This window comes from Acipenser ruthenus, chromosome 35 (assembly GCF_902713425.1).
Source record: "Acipenser ruthenus chromosome 35, fAciRut3.2 maternal haplotype, whole genome shotgun sequence".
NCBI lineage: Eukaryota > Metazoa > Chordata > Actinopteri > Acipenseriformes > Acipenseridae > Acipenser > Acipenser ruthenus.
In genome coordinates, this window is record NC_081223.1 from 10,257,101 (window position 1) to 10,269,132 (window position 12,032).

General features: G+C 41.4%; 1 protein-coding gene across 1 annotated transcript; it reads right to left on the bottom strand.

Moving 5' to 3' along the window:
- Positions 1 to 4,006: 4,006 nt before the first annotated feature.
- On the bottom strand, positions 4,007 to 8,549 carry LOC117970770 (thioredoxin-interacting protein-like). The gene is made up of 7 exons (XM_034918551.2): positions 8,126 to 8,549; positions 7,492 to 7,567; positions 7,228 to 7,375; positions 6,506 to 6,608; positions 6,145 to 6,401; positions 5,610 to 5,915; positions 4,007 to 5,496 (listed from the first exon to the last, which is right to left on the bottom strand). Exons 1-7 carry the CDS (start codon positions 8,376 to 8,378, stop codon positions 5,464 to 5,466), a joined length of 1,176 nt encoding a protein of 391 aa, XP_034774442.1. The 5' UTR covers positions 8,379 to 8,549; the 3' UTR covers positions 4,007 to 5,463.
- Positions 8,550 to 12,032: the final 3,483 nt, after the last annotated feature.

Consider the following 12,032-nt stretch of genomic DNA (forward strand, 5'->3'; position numbering starts at 1 on the left):
TCCCTCACCACAGCAACTCCCCACAACTTCTCAGGAGATTCCCAAAGCTACTGAGTCCCTGGCCATGTGATCTGGAGGTGGTGTAGCCGCGAGAGGGGGTGAGGAATGAAATGACCCCCTGTGTCTCTGTGCTACCCCTTCTGTAGCGCTGTGTACAATCCCACTGGAAACAACACATTACTAACTGGAGCGATGACCACTGAGGATCACCCCTAATAAATAATATAAACAGGCAGGCACATACTTCCATACTCTTTGCCAATTTGGATCTGCACACCATAGTGTTCAGACGTCATGCTTGTTACAAGTCTGTTTTAATTTGATTTACACCATTGTAATGGGGTTTGATTTAGTGCTGGTGAGATTTGATCCCTTGCTTGTCACCCTATGCCTGCTGGCTGCTCTAGTCTATGTGAAACAGGACAGGAAGCAGCCATTTCCTATCTGTTATAGTGCCTTCAGAAGTCCTTTTCTATCATCAGCCTGCAGCCCAGGAAGCAAACTTGAAAACGCAAAGACATCATAAATCTATGACCTTGGAGAAACAACTTTAGCAGCAAGATCATCACAATAAATTTACAAAAACAAAAAATATTATCCAGTGGTCCCGATACTGTAGAACATTGGCCGGTCTCTAGAGCAACGGATCCCCAGTATGTATTGGATAGTTTATACCATTGTGAAAGTTGGAAAAGTCACAAGGAAATGCTTTTTTTTCAACTTTGTCCACAGCAGTTCAGCAGGACTGTCTTTCTCTGCTTGAGAGAGGCAAGACTGAATGGCGTGCTGGGGTGATAGGTCAGGACTGAGGGTCTTGACTGCAGAGCTGTGAGGGGAAGCTCTCATGGCACATTTCAAGAATTAAAAACCAAGAACAAATGCGTCTTTGCAAAATACAACTGAAAACATACATGTGCATATTATTATACATAGTAATACAATCTAGCCATTGAGAAATATGTTATTATTAAAAGCTAGAAGCCTTTTTACATTATTTCTTAGTAGACGCCCTTATCCAGGATGACTTACAATAGTTACAAGATATCACATTATTTTTACATACAAGTACATTATTTTTTACACATTATTTTTACATACAATTACCCATTTATACAGTTGGGTTTTTACTGGAGCAATCTAGGTAAAGCACCTTGCTCAAGGGTACAGCAGCAGTGTCCCCCACCTGGGATTGAACACACAACTCTCCAGTCAAGAGTCCAGAGCCCTAACCACTACTCCACACTGCTCCACATTTCTCTTCACAAAACAAACCCTTTCTGGTCTTACTGAGGGTTCTTTCTGAGCTCATTAAGCCATCTTGAAAAGCTTGTTATTTACAAAAGGTGCTCCAGCTATCCAGTTAAACTTCCTCAAACACTGCTTACCTCCTGTTCCCCCGGCCTAGTCTACTGAGCTGAAACAGTGACTTGGGTCAGCATTATATATGCATTTTAATTGTATACACTTAAACTAGACACCTCCTTTTTTAAAAGCAGGAGTTTGACGGAGACAAAACTTACAATCTCCCCTGCTGCCCTTCTCCTTTACTGTTGCCAAGCAACGTGGACAGGAAGCCAGTCTTTGAGATAAGGAAGTGCTCTTTATCAGGAAGTTCTCCTTCCTTGCTTTTTCAAACAGACTGTGTGTTTATTCAGTAAACACAAGTGATGTTTCTGGCTTCTGAAAACTGAAAGAGAGGCCACTCACTGCCCAGGGAGCTAACATAAAAAACACACACAGTGTGGAAAACATCAACAACAAGCAGTGATCACAATTTCCTACCTGAATCCCAGCCTTAGAAAGACAAAGGCAGGAATCTGAAGCCAATTTTACACACACGCACACAGTTAGGCTTGACAGCTGAGGCCTGTGAGTTTGTCTGGAAAATCCTAACTGCCTAGTGCTGAAGAGACGTCCTCATTCATGTGACAAAATATTTTCCATTTACTAACAATTCAGAACGGGACTGGGCGAGTGATTGGTTCTTCATTTTACCCCCCATAAAGGGTTGATTCAATGAATGGGATAAATGGGGTTTGTCTAAACGTCTGTCTGTATAATGCAATATTATGCCACCCTTCCAGTCACACTGCATTTCATCTGTCCCAAATCTTGTTGATGGCATCCCTGCCAAGTGGTGGCCATTCCCCAATTGGCTTATTGAGTGCTAACTGGGGAATGGCCACATGCATAAAAACTGTAAGGATTTGTTTCAGACCCAAAAACGAGGCCAGATCATACAGAATGTCAGTTTATATAATGTCAGTTTTACTGTTTCAAGAAGTCTCTTCTACTCAAGTACAGCTAACAAAATAAAATCTAGTGTTACCACCATCTTAGATCTCACGTTTTCCTAAATGGATTTAAACATGCAGCTTTGCTAAGTGTGCTGGCAAGAGACGCGCCTAGATGGACAAACAGCCTGCAGGACAAGCAGCACATAGAGCGTCTCATCCAGGGCTCTCAGGCAGGAATGTCCCATTAACAGGTGGCTGACTTTGTTCAGAAACTTTCCCTGGAGCTAGCAAGCGTGTTTTCCATAGCTGATCATCAGGACACTGAAAATCCCTAGTAGCTTTTTTTAAACAGCCCCAGAGCCAAAGACTGGAAGTTTTACCCCACGAGTCACCCGCTGAGCAGAGTGGAAAAACAGACCAAGATTAACAACAATGAACTCCTGCAGATTAAACTGTTCAAATACGTGTATTATGTTCCATTTGTTACACTCTGTGTAGTTATCAGTGAGGTTATGTGCAATAATGCAAGCACTTGTCATGAGTGCGTTTTAACATTATTTTAGTTGCTGTAAGTGTAGGTAGTTTTTGTTACTGCCTTTTGATAGCCATAAAAATAATAACTGCATTTCTCCTGCAGGACGGCACTGGAAATTAGACAAATTGCACCCTGTAACGGATTACCTATAAAGATAATGACACAAGGGCTTGAAATATGCAACATCTTTGAATAATCCCTTGGGAGATATGGAAGTGCTTTAGTTTGTCTTTGCATAACCAGCTTCATTGAACATGCAATTCAGCCTGGGGTCGAACAGTATGCCGATAGAAGTACTAAAAAGGAATTTATTATTCCATCGCACCATGCATTTCCCTGGTAATTGTGAGAGAGTGCAGACGTCACTCCTTTTAAGTTTTGCAGATATCTACAGAACCATTTGTCCCATTGTGATGAAACTTTCAAAGGACATTATTTTGCACACATTTTTTAATTGTTTCCGGATACGGGAGTAAACAGAGGCTGTCTGTCTGTAGGTCATACTTTTTACATAGATCTTGAAAACTGCTTAACCGGTTATGATGAAACTTAAAAATCAGAATCTTCGGGTATATAAGAACATCAGAACATCAGAAATTCCAGAACGAGGAAATTCCAGAACGAGGAAATTCCATTCGGCCCACCTACACTCGGCTCACTCACTTTGGTGAAAGAGTGGCTTGCAACAGAGAAGTCTTTAACCAAGTGTAGTCCTAGGTATCATGTTTTAAAGTATAGAACATGTGCTTCTCTCATTTGAGACCCATATAACACACGGACGTGCACAGCAGGTGAGATTTATACTATTGTTTTGTTAGCTGATCGCTTTGACAAAGTAATTCTAACATACGAATCTAAAGAAAAATGGATGCGAATGCTGACAATAACAGCATTGTGTTTGAAGGAGAAACAATAGCATTGCAAAGGGCTTTAGTTGAAATCTATCACAGTGAGTGGCTAACCTTTGAGTCATCCAATACCTTTACATACAATGTCTCCTGTAACAGGTAGTATCGAGATCTGTATGTTTTGATGGGCTGATGAGGGATTTTAAAGTTATCAAGCAGGACACGGGCTAACTTGTATGTGACTCCTATCTGACCATTAGTTTGGTCATTTTATATTGTAATCTGTTGGTTATTTATTCTTGGTGAGATTTCAAATCTATTAACTACAAAACCTTTACAAATGACGACCTGTGTAATTAAAGGGTTTTGAAAACAAGAGAGAAGAGTTTTATTATTTTCAAACTTTTATTTATAAAAAATAACCCATAGTGTTTATAAAAAACAATACAAAATATAATACTTCTTTTTCAAACAAAATATCCAAAATATTACAAAAAAAAAATATACAAAAACATTTTTTAAAATCTCTTTTTTTACAGGTTCAAATGAGAAAAAACATTGGTTCAGATTCACCCAATGAAAACGCAGTGCTGAGAGCAGTTCTCAAACAATACAAACAGAACAAGGTGCATTTTTTTTGTTGATTTGTCAGAGAAAATTAATGCTGTTTTAAACCGAGTTTCAAATTTGGCACTGAAAGTGTCTTAAGTTTGGGCTTTTATTACACTTTGCCTAAATAGTTTCCCTTAGATTTTGCTTTGCTATTAAAAGTATTCTGGGGCAGAGGGAATTAACTCACATCCCCCCCGCCCCGCCCCGCCCCATATCTTTTATGTGTGCAACCCATATGCTCTGACAATCAAGGAAACGTCTTCAAACACATAATTAAACTCTCTGTTTATACATTGTTTTTAAAACAGTAACAAAATCCGGAAGACAAATAGTGGAATTCATCACTTTCCTCACAGGCAGTTATAGAGCAATTTGCATTCTTAGAAAGTGCTGTAATACAGTAAAAAAAAAAAGGAAGAAAAACACTGATTTACAATCTCTTTGGAAGACCAAGTAATAGATCTCCATTCCTCTGACTGATGCCAGAGGAAACCATGTGGCTGATATTCTTATTGAATACAAAATTGAAATATTTTTATTTTTCTTGTAGAAACAAAATGAACGTTGCTGCTTTCTTGACTAGGAAATGCTCAGATGCCATCGGTTCTGGATTTCTCCTCTCTACCCCCTCATGGCCATTAACTACACGTCCTCTGCAAAAACAGGATTACTGGAATGACTACAAAGATTCGCATGGCCAGCTAACCCCAAGAAAGCAGCAAACAGAGCGCAGAGCCAATAAATCCAGACTGGGGCTTCGGGCCCGATGCCTCAGCCTTCAGTACTACATTCTACAATTCTTCCATGTAATTTTGTTGCTAGATTTCTTTACTAACAAAATAGATGTGAAATGGTATGTTTAAATAAAAAGAAAACGGTCGCCTTTCGTTTCCATTTTTTTCAGTAGGAAGAACAGCTTATCGAAAGAAGCATCGTTTTTTTTTTCAAAGCACCAAATAGACCTGGCTGAGAAAAGTTTATGGACTTATTTTTCTTTGCATTTACAGGGCCTGAAGTGTCGGCACACAGGTGACGTCAAGCAGGCCGAGCCCTCTTTCTCCTCCATTCCTCAAAAAAGCCAGCCTGCTTCTCAAGACCAAGGCACTGGCCTTCTGTCACCTCCAGACTTGTGCTTTTACACCTAGTTGTCGGAATCCCAGGAAAAGTGCTGAGGAAGGTTGAGCAAACCCCGCAGTAGAAAGTTGCTAAGCGACCCCCTTAATTAGCAAATCTACAAAGCGTTGCCATTGCATTCTTCGTCAACCTGAAAAAAGACAAAAAAGAAAAGCTTATTAGATTTAGGAACTAACACATACTTTAAAACAATCCTGGTGGTTGAATGAGGTCAAGTTTAAGAGGGAAAGAAGGGGTCGTTACCTCAGTGTAGGCTGGGGGTGGACAGAACTGGAACTTGGGTGCTGTCATGAACAGAGGGCTGTCGCTGCCATCATAGTCGTCCAGCAGCGGCGTGGTAGGGCTCTCCATGCGGCAGTCTCTGGAGACGTCACAGTAACTTGGGGGTGCTTCGGGGAGGCGAAGAGACACCCAACTGTTGTTTGCGCTGCTGCCCTCCTGGCTGCTCATGCTATTGGTGCGGCTGCTGCAACCACTGTAGGGGATAGTGCCGATTACCAGAGGCAGCTCCAGGACCAGCTTGTTAGAGCCAGGGATGTGGACGTAGATCTGTGAGAAGGGAAAAAAAAGGAACGTTAAATGTCTTTGTTGGTTTGTAGCGTGTTCAACTATCTGGATTAGGGGGACTGAATCCCATTGCAGGCCTTGTCCAAGATCTTGCAGGAGAAGATACCTCTTTTGCCTGCTAATCCCTACTCGCTCACCCAAAAACAGAGGGGGTGTAGTTATCTACTTTGTAGAACTCTGAACTAAAGGCTGTCAAGCATGTTGAACTCACCATTAGGAAGTACTCCACCCGGATGATGTTGCAGGCCAGGATAGAGGGCTTGATCTTGGGTACGCGAATGGTCTTGCCCCTCCAGGTTTCGCACATGCCGGAGATGATGTGGTTACCCCGGACGGAGGACAGCTTCTGCTGGAAGACTTTGGTGCGGCCGTTGGCCTGGTAGGTGTGCTTGGCAATGATGGCTGCTTTGGGCACCACGATGCGAGAGCAGGAGTTTTCAAAGTCTGCGTCGATCGTGATCTCCTCTCCTGGTGACACAAGGAAAAGGCAATGTTAGCGATCATCAATCTTCAGGCGATAATAACCAGAGACACGGGCACACCAACGTACTTGTATCTATCAGAAAGCTTACCTTGACAAAAGCCTCTCCTGTCGATTCTGGCATTGAGTGACACCTGTCCGTCCGAAATGAACATGCAAGTCACTTTCTTTTCTTTCGTCCCAGCAGCGGGTGACTGCAAATAGGCAGAAAGGAAACATTAATGTCGATTGAAGCTAGGTTAGTTATTTTCAATGCACATGCACTTGAGTTACTGAGTGAGTTACTGTACCAGGTGAGTTAATCATTAACCACTAATTGCCCACCACAGTCATAAAGCCTCATAAAGGCATGACTGTTTCTTAATGAGATATGCTTCGGTGCTACTACTGTGTGCTCACTGTAGCGGGACAGAATCGACCAACCCTGTGTTGTCAGTCACAATGGCTTAAGTGACCTTGGCCTAACACAAATCCAGGTAATGTGTCTCTTAAATTAACTTGATATACTGAATCTCTAGACTTGAACTGGAGATACGAGCTGTAAGAGATTCCAGCTGCTATCCATTTTAGCAGATTGCAGCTTTGGCAATGCTTTACTAAAAGCCCATCATTCTTTCAAGCTCTTAACTAGTGCCAAAAGAAAATAAGCTTTCTGTTCAATTCTGTATTTTGACTTTTGTATTTCGACTATTGTAAAGCGCTTTGTGATGGTGGTCCACTATGAAAGGCGCTATATAAAATAAAGATAGATAGATAGATAGATAGATAGATAGATAGATAGATAGATTTTGTATTATATATGAATCCCCTTACCATCAGGTCTGGTGTGTTGACGTCAATGGGCTCCACCACTTCAAAGTTGGTGCTGGTTTCCAGTAACGGCTGACTGGGACGCTCAAGAAATGCTTTAACGTAGTACTGTACGCTGCCAAACTTCCCCTTGTAGGACGAGACCAACTGCCTGTGAAACACAAAATTAACATTTTTCTTAGCACTTTGCAGAGGGCGCATCAGTTAAGCTTCATTTTCAAAAAGGTCATCTATATGCTGAAAAAGCACAGTGCTTCAGACACATACCCTTGTTGTGGAAGCTCAAACCCGAACTTGTACTCGTATTTTTTTCCAGGTCTCAGTATCACTGAACCATCCGCATCTAAAAAATAAAAATTAAAACATTATCGGTTAGTTCTTGTGCAGTACAGTGCAGTACAATGACTAATGTGATGTCACAGACCTATTGCTGCTCGCTATTGGTTTAACATTATCTAGGCTCTCAAGCAGCACACCCCTGTTATCTCGAGGGAAACCCCTCCCTAATACACATCCCGTGCTGCCTGCCAGCCATTGCTCTCAAGAGCATGGGAATACCCCATTAGCGCGTCCTCAACAGCGCCCCCTCTCGCCAGCCAGGGGAATTACAGTAATTTTAGCAGCCCAGAAGAGATAAATGGCTCAGCTAATGACGAACTGATGGGAACAATTCATTGCACGCCGCAGCTGTTTCAAATTGATCCCATCTAAAAGCTATCATGAAACCCGCAGGAAAAATTGCCAATTAAATTGTCGAGCAGTTTTAAAAGGTTTTTCAATTCCAGTACTGTATAGAATCCCTTTGCATGGTCTCTAAGTGTGCTGTGTAACTGATCAAGCATTGTACTGTATAACACCATTCTATGTAGTGATGTCTGATGCTTTGAGTCTCGTTTCCTACCTGCTGGCTGGTCATCCAGAGTGACCGTGTCTTCGTAGCGGAGATAGTCGATGTCCTCCCGGCAGCGCTGTTTCCCCTTGGCATATTCCACTTTGGCGCATCCGATGCCGATGACTCTCACCGCCGACACCTTGGTCACCTCGGCTACCTCCACCAAAATGCGTCCCGCTACTTTATCTCCACTCGAGTAAGTCTTGCTGGGGTCGCTGAAAACCACCTCAAAGTTCTTCATCTTCTTTGTCATCACAACCATTTTGGCTTCTGTTTCGTTTCCCGAATTTAACGCGAATGCAATGTCGAACAAAACAAAATATCGTTATGCGTTTTCGACCATGCACCTCGCTCGCAAAGTGCTTATTTCAATTGCCTGCTCGCTCTTTTCTGTCTGCTGTTTGTAACCTAAGCGCTATAAACAAACCCAGGAAGCCTTGCTTTTATATCCCTACCCTTTGCCGTGACTCACAGACCTTGTTGATCAGTTTCAGTGTCCATGTGCTACTAGAATGCTCAACAGGGTTCACCGCGTGTACAGCCCTCCCATTGGCCAAACCGGCTTGTTTGCGTCGCCTTCAGCCAATCAGCTACTAAAGCCGACGCGTGGACAGCTCATGGATAATAACAGCAAAGCGAGTGCTCGCTGAGGGGGCGGGGGCCGGGAGAGAAGGGGGTGTGGCTTTAGAGGTTGATTGAAAACCCAGACAGCCAATCAAGTCATCCTAACAAAGCCTCAGGCAGCCTTGTTTTGCACCCCGAAGTCCGCGTCCAATGTTAAGATACAATTAAAGGTGTACGTTCTGTTCCAGTTGCTTTGTTGCTGGGAGGTGCGGTCAAATGTTCTCGTTGCAGTCTGGCAAACGCACTTTCTGCACGTTTTCAACCCGCTAAATTCTACCGCAAAGTTTAACCGACCATATTCTATATGAATACATTATGTTTCTAGACGTTAGAAGGAGTTCTGAAATATTTTAGTCGATGTACGTGTTAATTATACACCTTTGTGCGTTGTGCATGCTACACTTTATTTTAACAACGCATACATTTTAAGACACCCCATAATTCTACAGAGAATTAGTATTTATATTTAGCATTGCAGATCCCCTTCAGTCACTGCCTGTATAATTCTTAAGTTTCTTATCTAGGTATCTATTTTATAACGCTTTTTAGTTTTGTTTTGCATCGTCTCCAATTCCATAAGAGTTCTCACAAACTCTTTTAACATTTCTAAAAATATTAATTAAAAAAAATCGTGACCGAAGCGGATATAAATGCTATTTGAGACATGTAACAAAAATACATCATTTATAGTTCTGTGTTATTGTTGCTGCCTAGATATATTTAACTGTATTGTTATTTAGAGTGAATTCTAGGTCATTTATCATTTTCACTTAAATATATAGAAAATGCACAGAGATACTTCAGGCCTGCACCGTGTTACCCGTTTGTGAAGTAATTGTGATGATTTAGTGTAAAATAATGGCCGTTGATATTGTAATATCTTAATAATGATTCATAGCACTATATGATACCTCCAACACGCAGTAATATAACAATAACATAACACTGTAGCTAATATCAGTGTTATGTTATTTACATGAAACTATCTGATACAAAGACATTTCACATGAATATGGGAGTCTGCTGTATGTAACGCAGTCGTCTTATTTGGTGTTTTGTGCAGTTCTGACCATCAGATCAAGAAATGCTTCCGGGCGTTTACAATTTAAACAATGTTGACGTTTATTAATACTCGTTTTTGTATTAATTGACCAGACCTCATCATGACGTACCCCGTTTAATAAAACACACAATCCTATTTATCCATCACACATTCCACAGTACAGACAAATAACATTTAATGTCCTCATGGAAGTGCCGCCTTTTCAAGTGTTTGGCGCCCCCTATAGGATAGACTTGTTTAAAGTTAATTTTTGTTTTCACAAAAGGAACGTGTGTTTTTTAACGAATTACTAATATTATTTTCATGGGCACACATACGTTTACGAATAATCTGAATACTTTTTTTTTAGTCGTGTGTTTGTATTATAACTTGACTCGGTGATACAGTGAGTGTTCACAGTTTTAATGTATTGTAGTGTACAGCTATTTAAAGAGAAGAAGGAATAGAGGCGAGGAGACGAGATGAGACGAGATTCTGTCCAGACGGCAGCACAGTAATCACACCTGGGACGGCTGTTCAACAGGACCCTCCGCAGTCCTTCCATACTGTGTCTCGCCGTCTTGGGTGCTCACAGCCAGCAATTTCAAACCTGGCGAGACGGTATAACCAGACACACGCTGTCAATGACAGAGCCACCAACTGGGAGACCAAGAGTACGGGTTGTTGTTGTCCCGTTGGCTAATTTTAGTCCATGGTTAATGCAGGTTCCAGCTTGGGGCAGGGTTGTTAATTCCTGGAAAGCAGTGCTGAACGCGCCCCAGGGCTCTGACTGGTGAAATGCATGCAAGACTCTACTATGTAGCTTATTAAAACCTCATGACTTCCCACTGCATAGAGGTCAAAAATATACAACAAGACTTCAGACCAGACTTCATTCACAAGCACTACTAGCAATGAATTATTCATTGATTTAAAAAAAAACGTGCAAATATTTAAAAATGTAAAAATTTGAGCAATCGTTTTGTCCTTATAGGCCTAAATAATATATTTATTTTCTCGTATACATTCATGTAATGAATTCGTTCTCAGGTGTTTATATTGTACAATATAATAGTACAACATTTTTGGGGCAGCAGTGTGGAGAAGTGGTTAGAGCTCTGGACTCTTGACCGGAGGGTCGTGGGTTCAATCCCAGGTGGGGGGGACACTGCTGCTGTACCCTTGAGCAAGGTACTTTACCTAGATTGCTCCAGTAAAAACCCAACTGTATAAATGGGTAACTGTATGTAAAAATAATGTGATATCTTGTAACAACTGTAAGTCGCCCTGGATAAGGTCGTCTCCTAAGAAATAAATAATAATTTTTGCTGTGTGTTTTAATGTTAATTATCCGATTAGATTTTCTGAATGTTTTTGTTCATTATTAAATAACATGACTCTTAATACCCTGTTGAAAATCCTAGCACTTGCTGATGAGCAGCTAGGAATTGAAACATATATATCAAAGCCTGCAGGCAGCCAGCAGGTATGTGTCAATACAGACAAGATCTACAGCAACAAGATTAAGGAGTGTAGACAACAAACAGCTGCCTGAAAAACTTTCCAGTAAAGGGAGTTTTAATAGATTTGTTTCACCAGCTTTCCTGGAAGTGATACATAACTAAACACCAGTGACCTTGTTTGAAGTCATCTAAGATTATGCATGTATTTATTTATCTTGTTTTATTTACAGTTGGCTAGAGTGGACAGGATGTTCACTACAAGGATTTGAAAACGCGTAGGCCTACGCTAGCCCGAATTTGCGTACGTGTTTTCTGTAAAATACTATCTGTGAAACTGAAACCATTTTCCAGAACGATAGACTGGCCACGTGACAGATTGCAGTTCTTTATCTGGTAATACACGTGACTTTGTCCTCAGCCTTTTCCTTCACAGGAAGCGCCACTCTAGAATGTCAGGACAAGGCCTTCAGAAGATTGGTCGCTGAGCCTCTCACAGTAGACTCGGGCTGCACAGCAAGGTGATGGATGGGGAGGAGGAGGTTGATAGGTCAAAGACCCAGCAGCAAGAGGAACAAGGGGAGCTAGATAGCTGATTGAGGGCTTTCAGAAGATCAGCCGCTGGTTTTTGTATGAAATCATTTTTATGATGTCATTCATAACCTCCTGTTGCAGCAGTTATAAGAGCATTTTGCAAAAGCCAGCAAAGTCTGTTTTCTGATGCAGTAGAGTAAATAGATATTTTCTGGTATAAGTGAAATGACATGAACGCTTTTGAAGTAAAAGTTGC

Excerpts from the sequence above, each read along its gene's own strand:
- LOC117970770 (XM_034918551.2), bottom strand. The coding sequence starts at position 8,378 with ATGGTTGTGATGACAAAGAAGATGAAGAACTTTGAGGTGGTTTTCAGC. Across the intron at positions 6,609-7,227 it reads TCAACACACCAGACCTGATG|TCACCCGCTGCTGGGACGAA; the intron begins GTAAGGGGATTC and ends GCCTATTTGCAG. Across the intron at positions 6,402-6,505 it reads CAGGAGAGGCTTTTGTCAAG|GAGAGGAGATCACGATCGAC; the intron begins GTAAGCTTTCTG and ends TTGTGTCACCAG.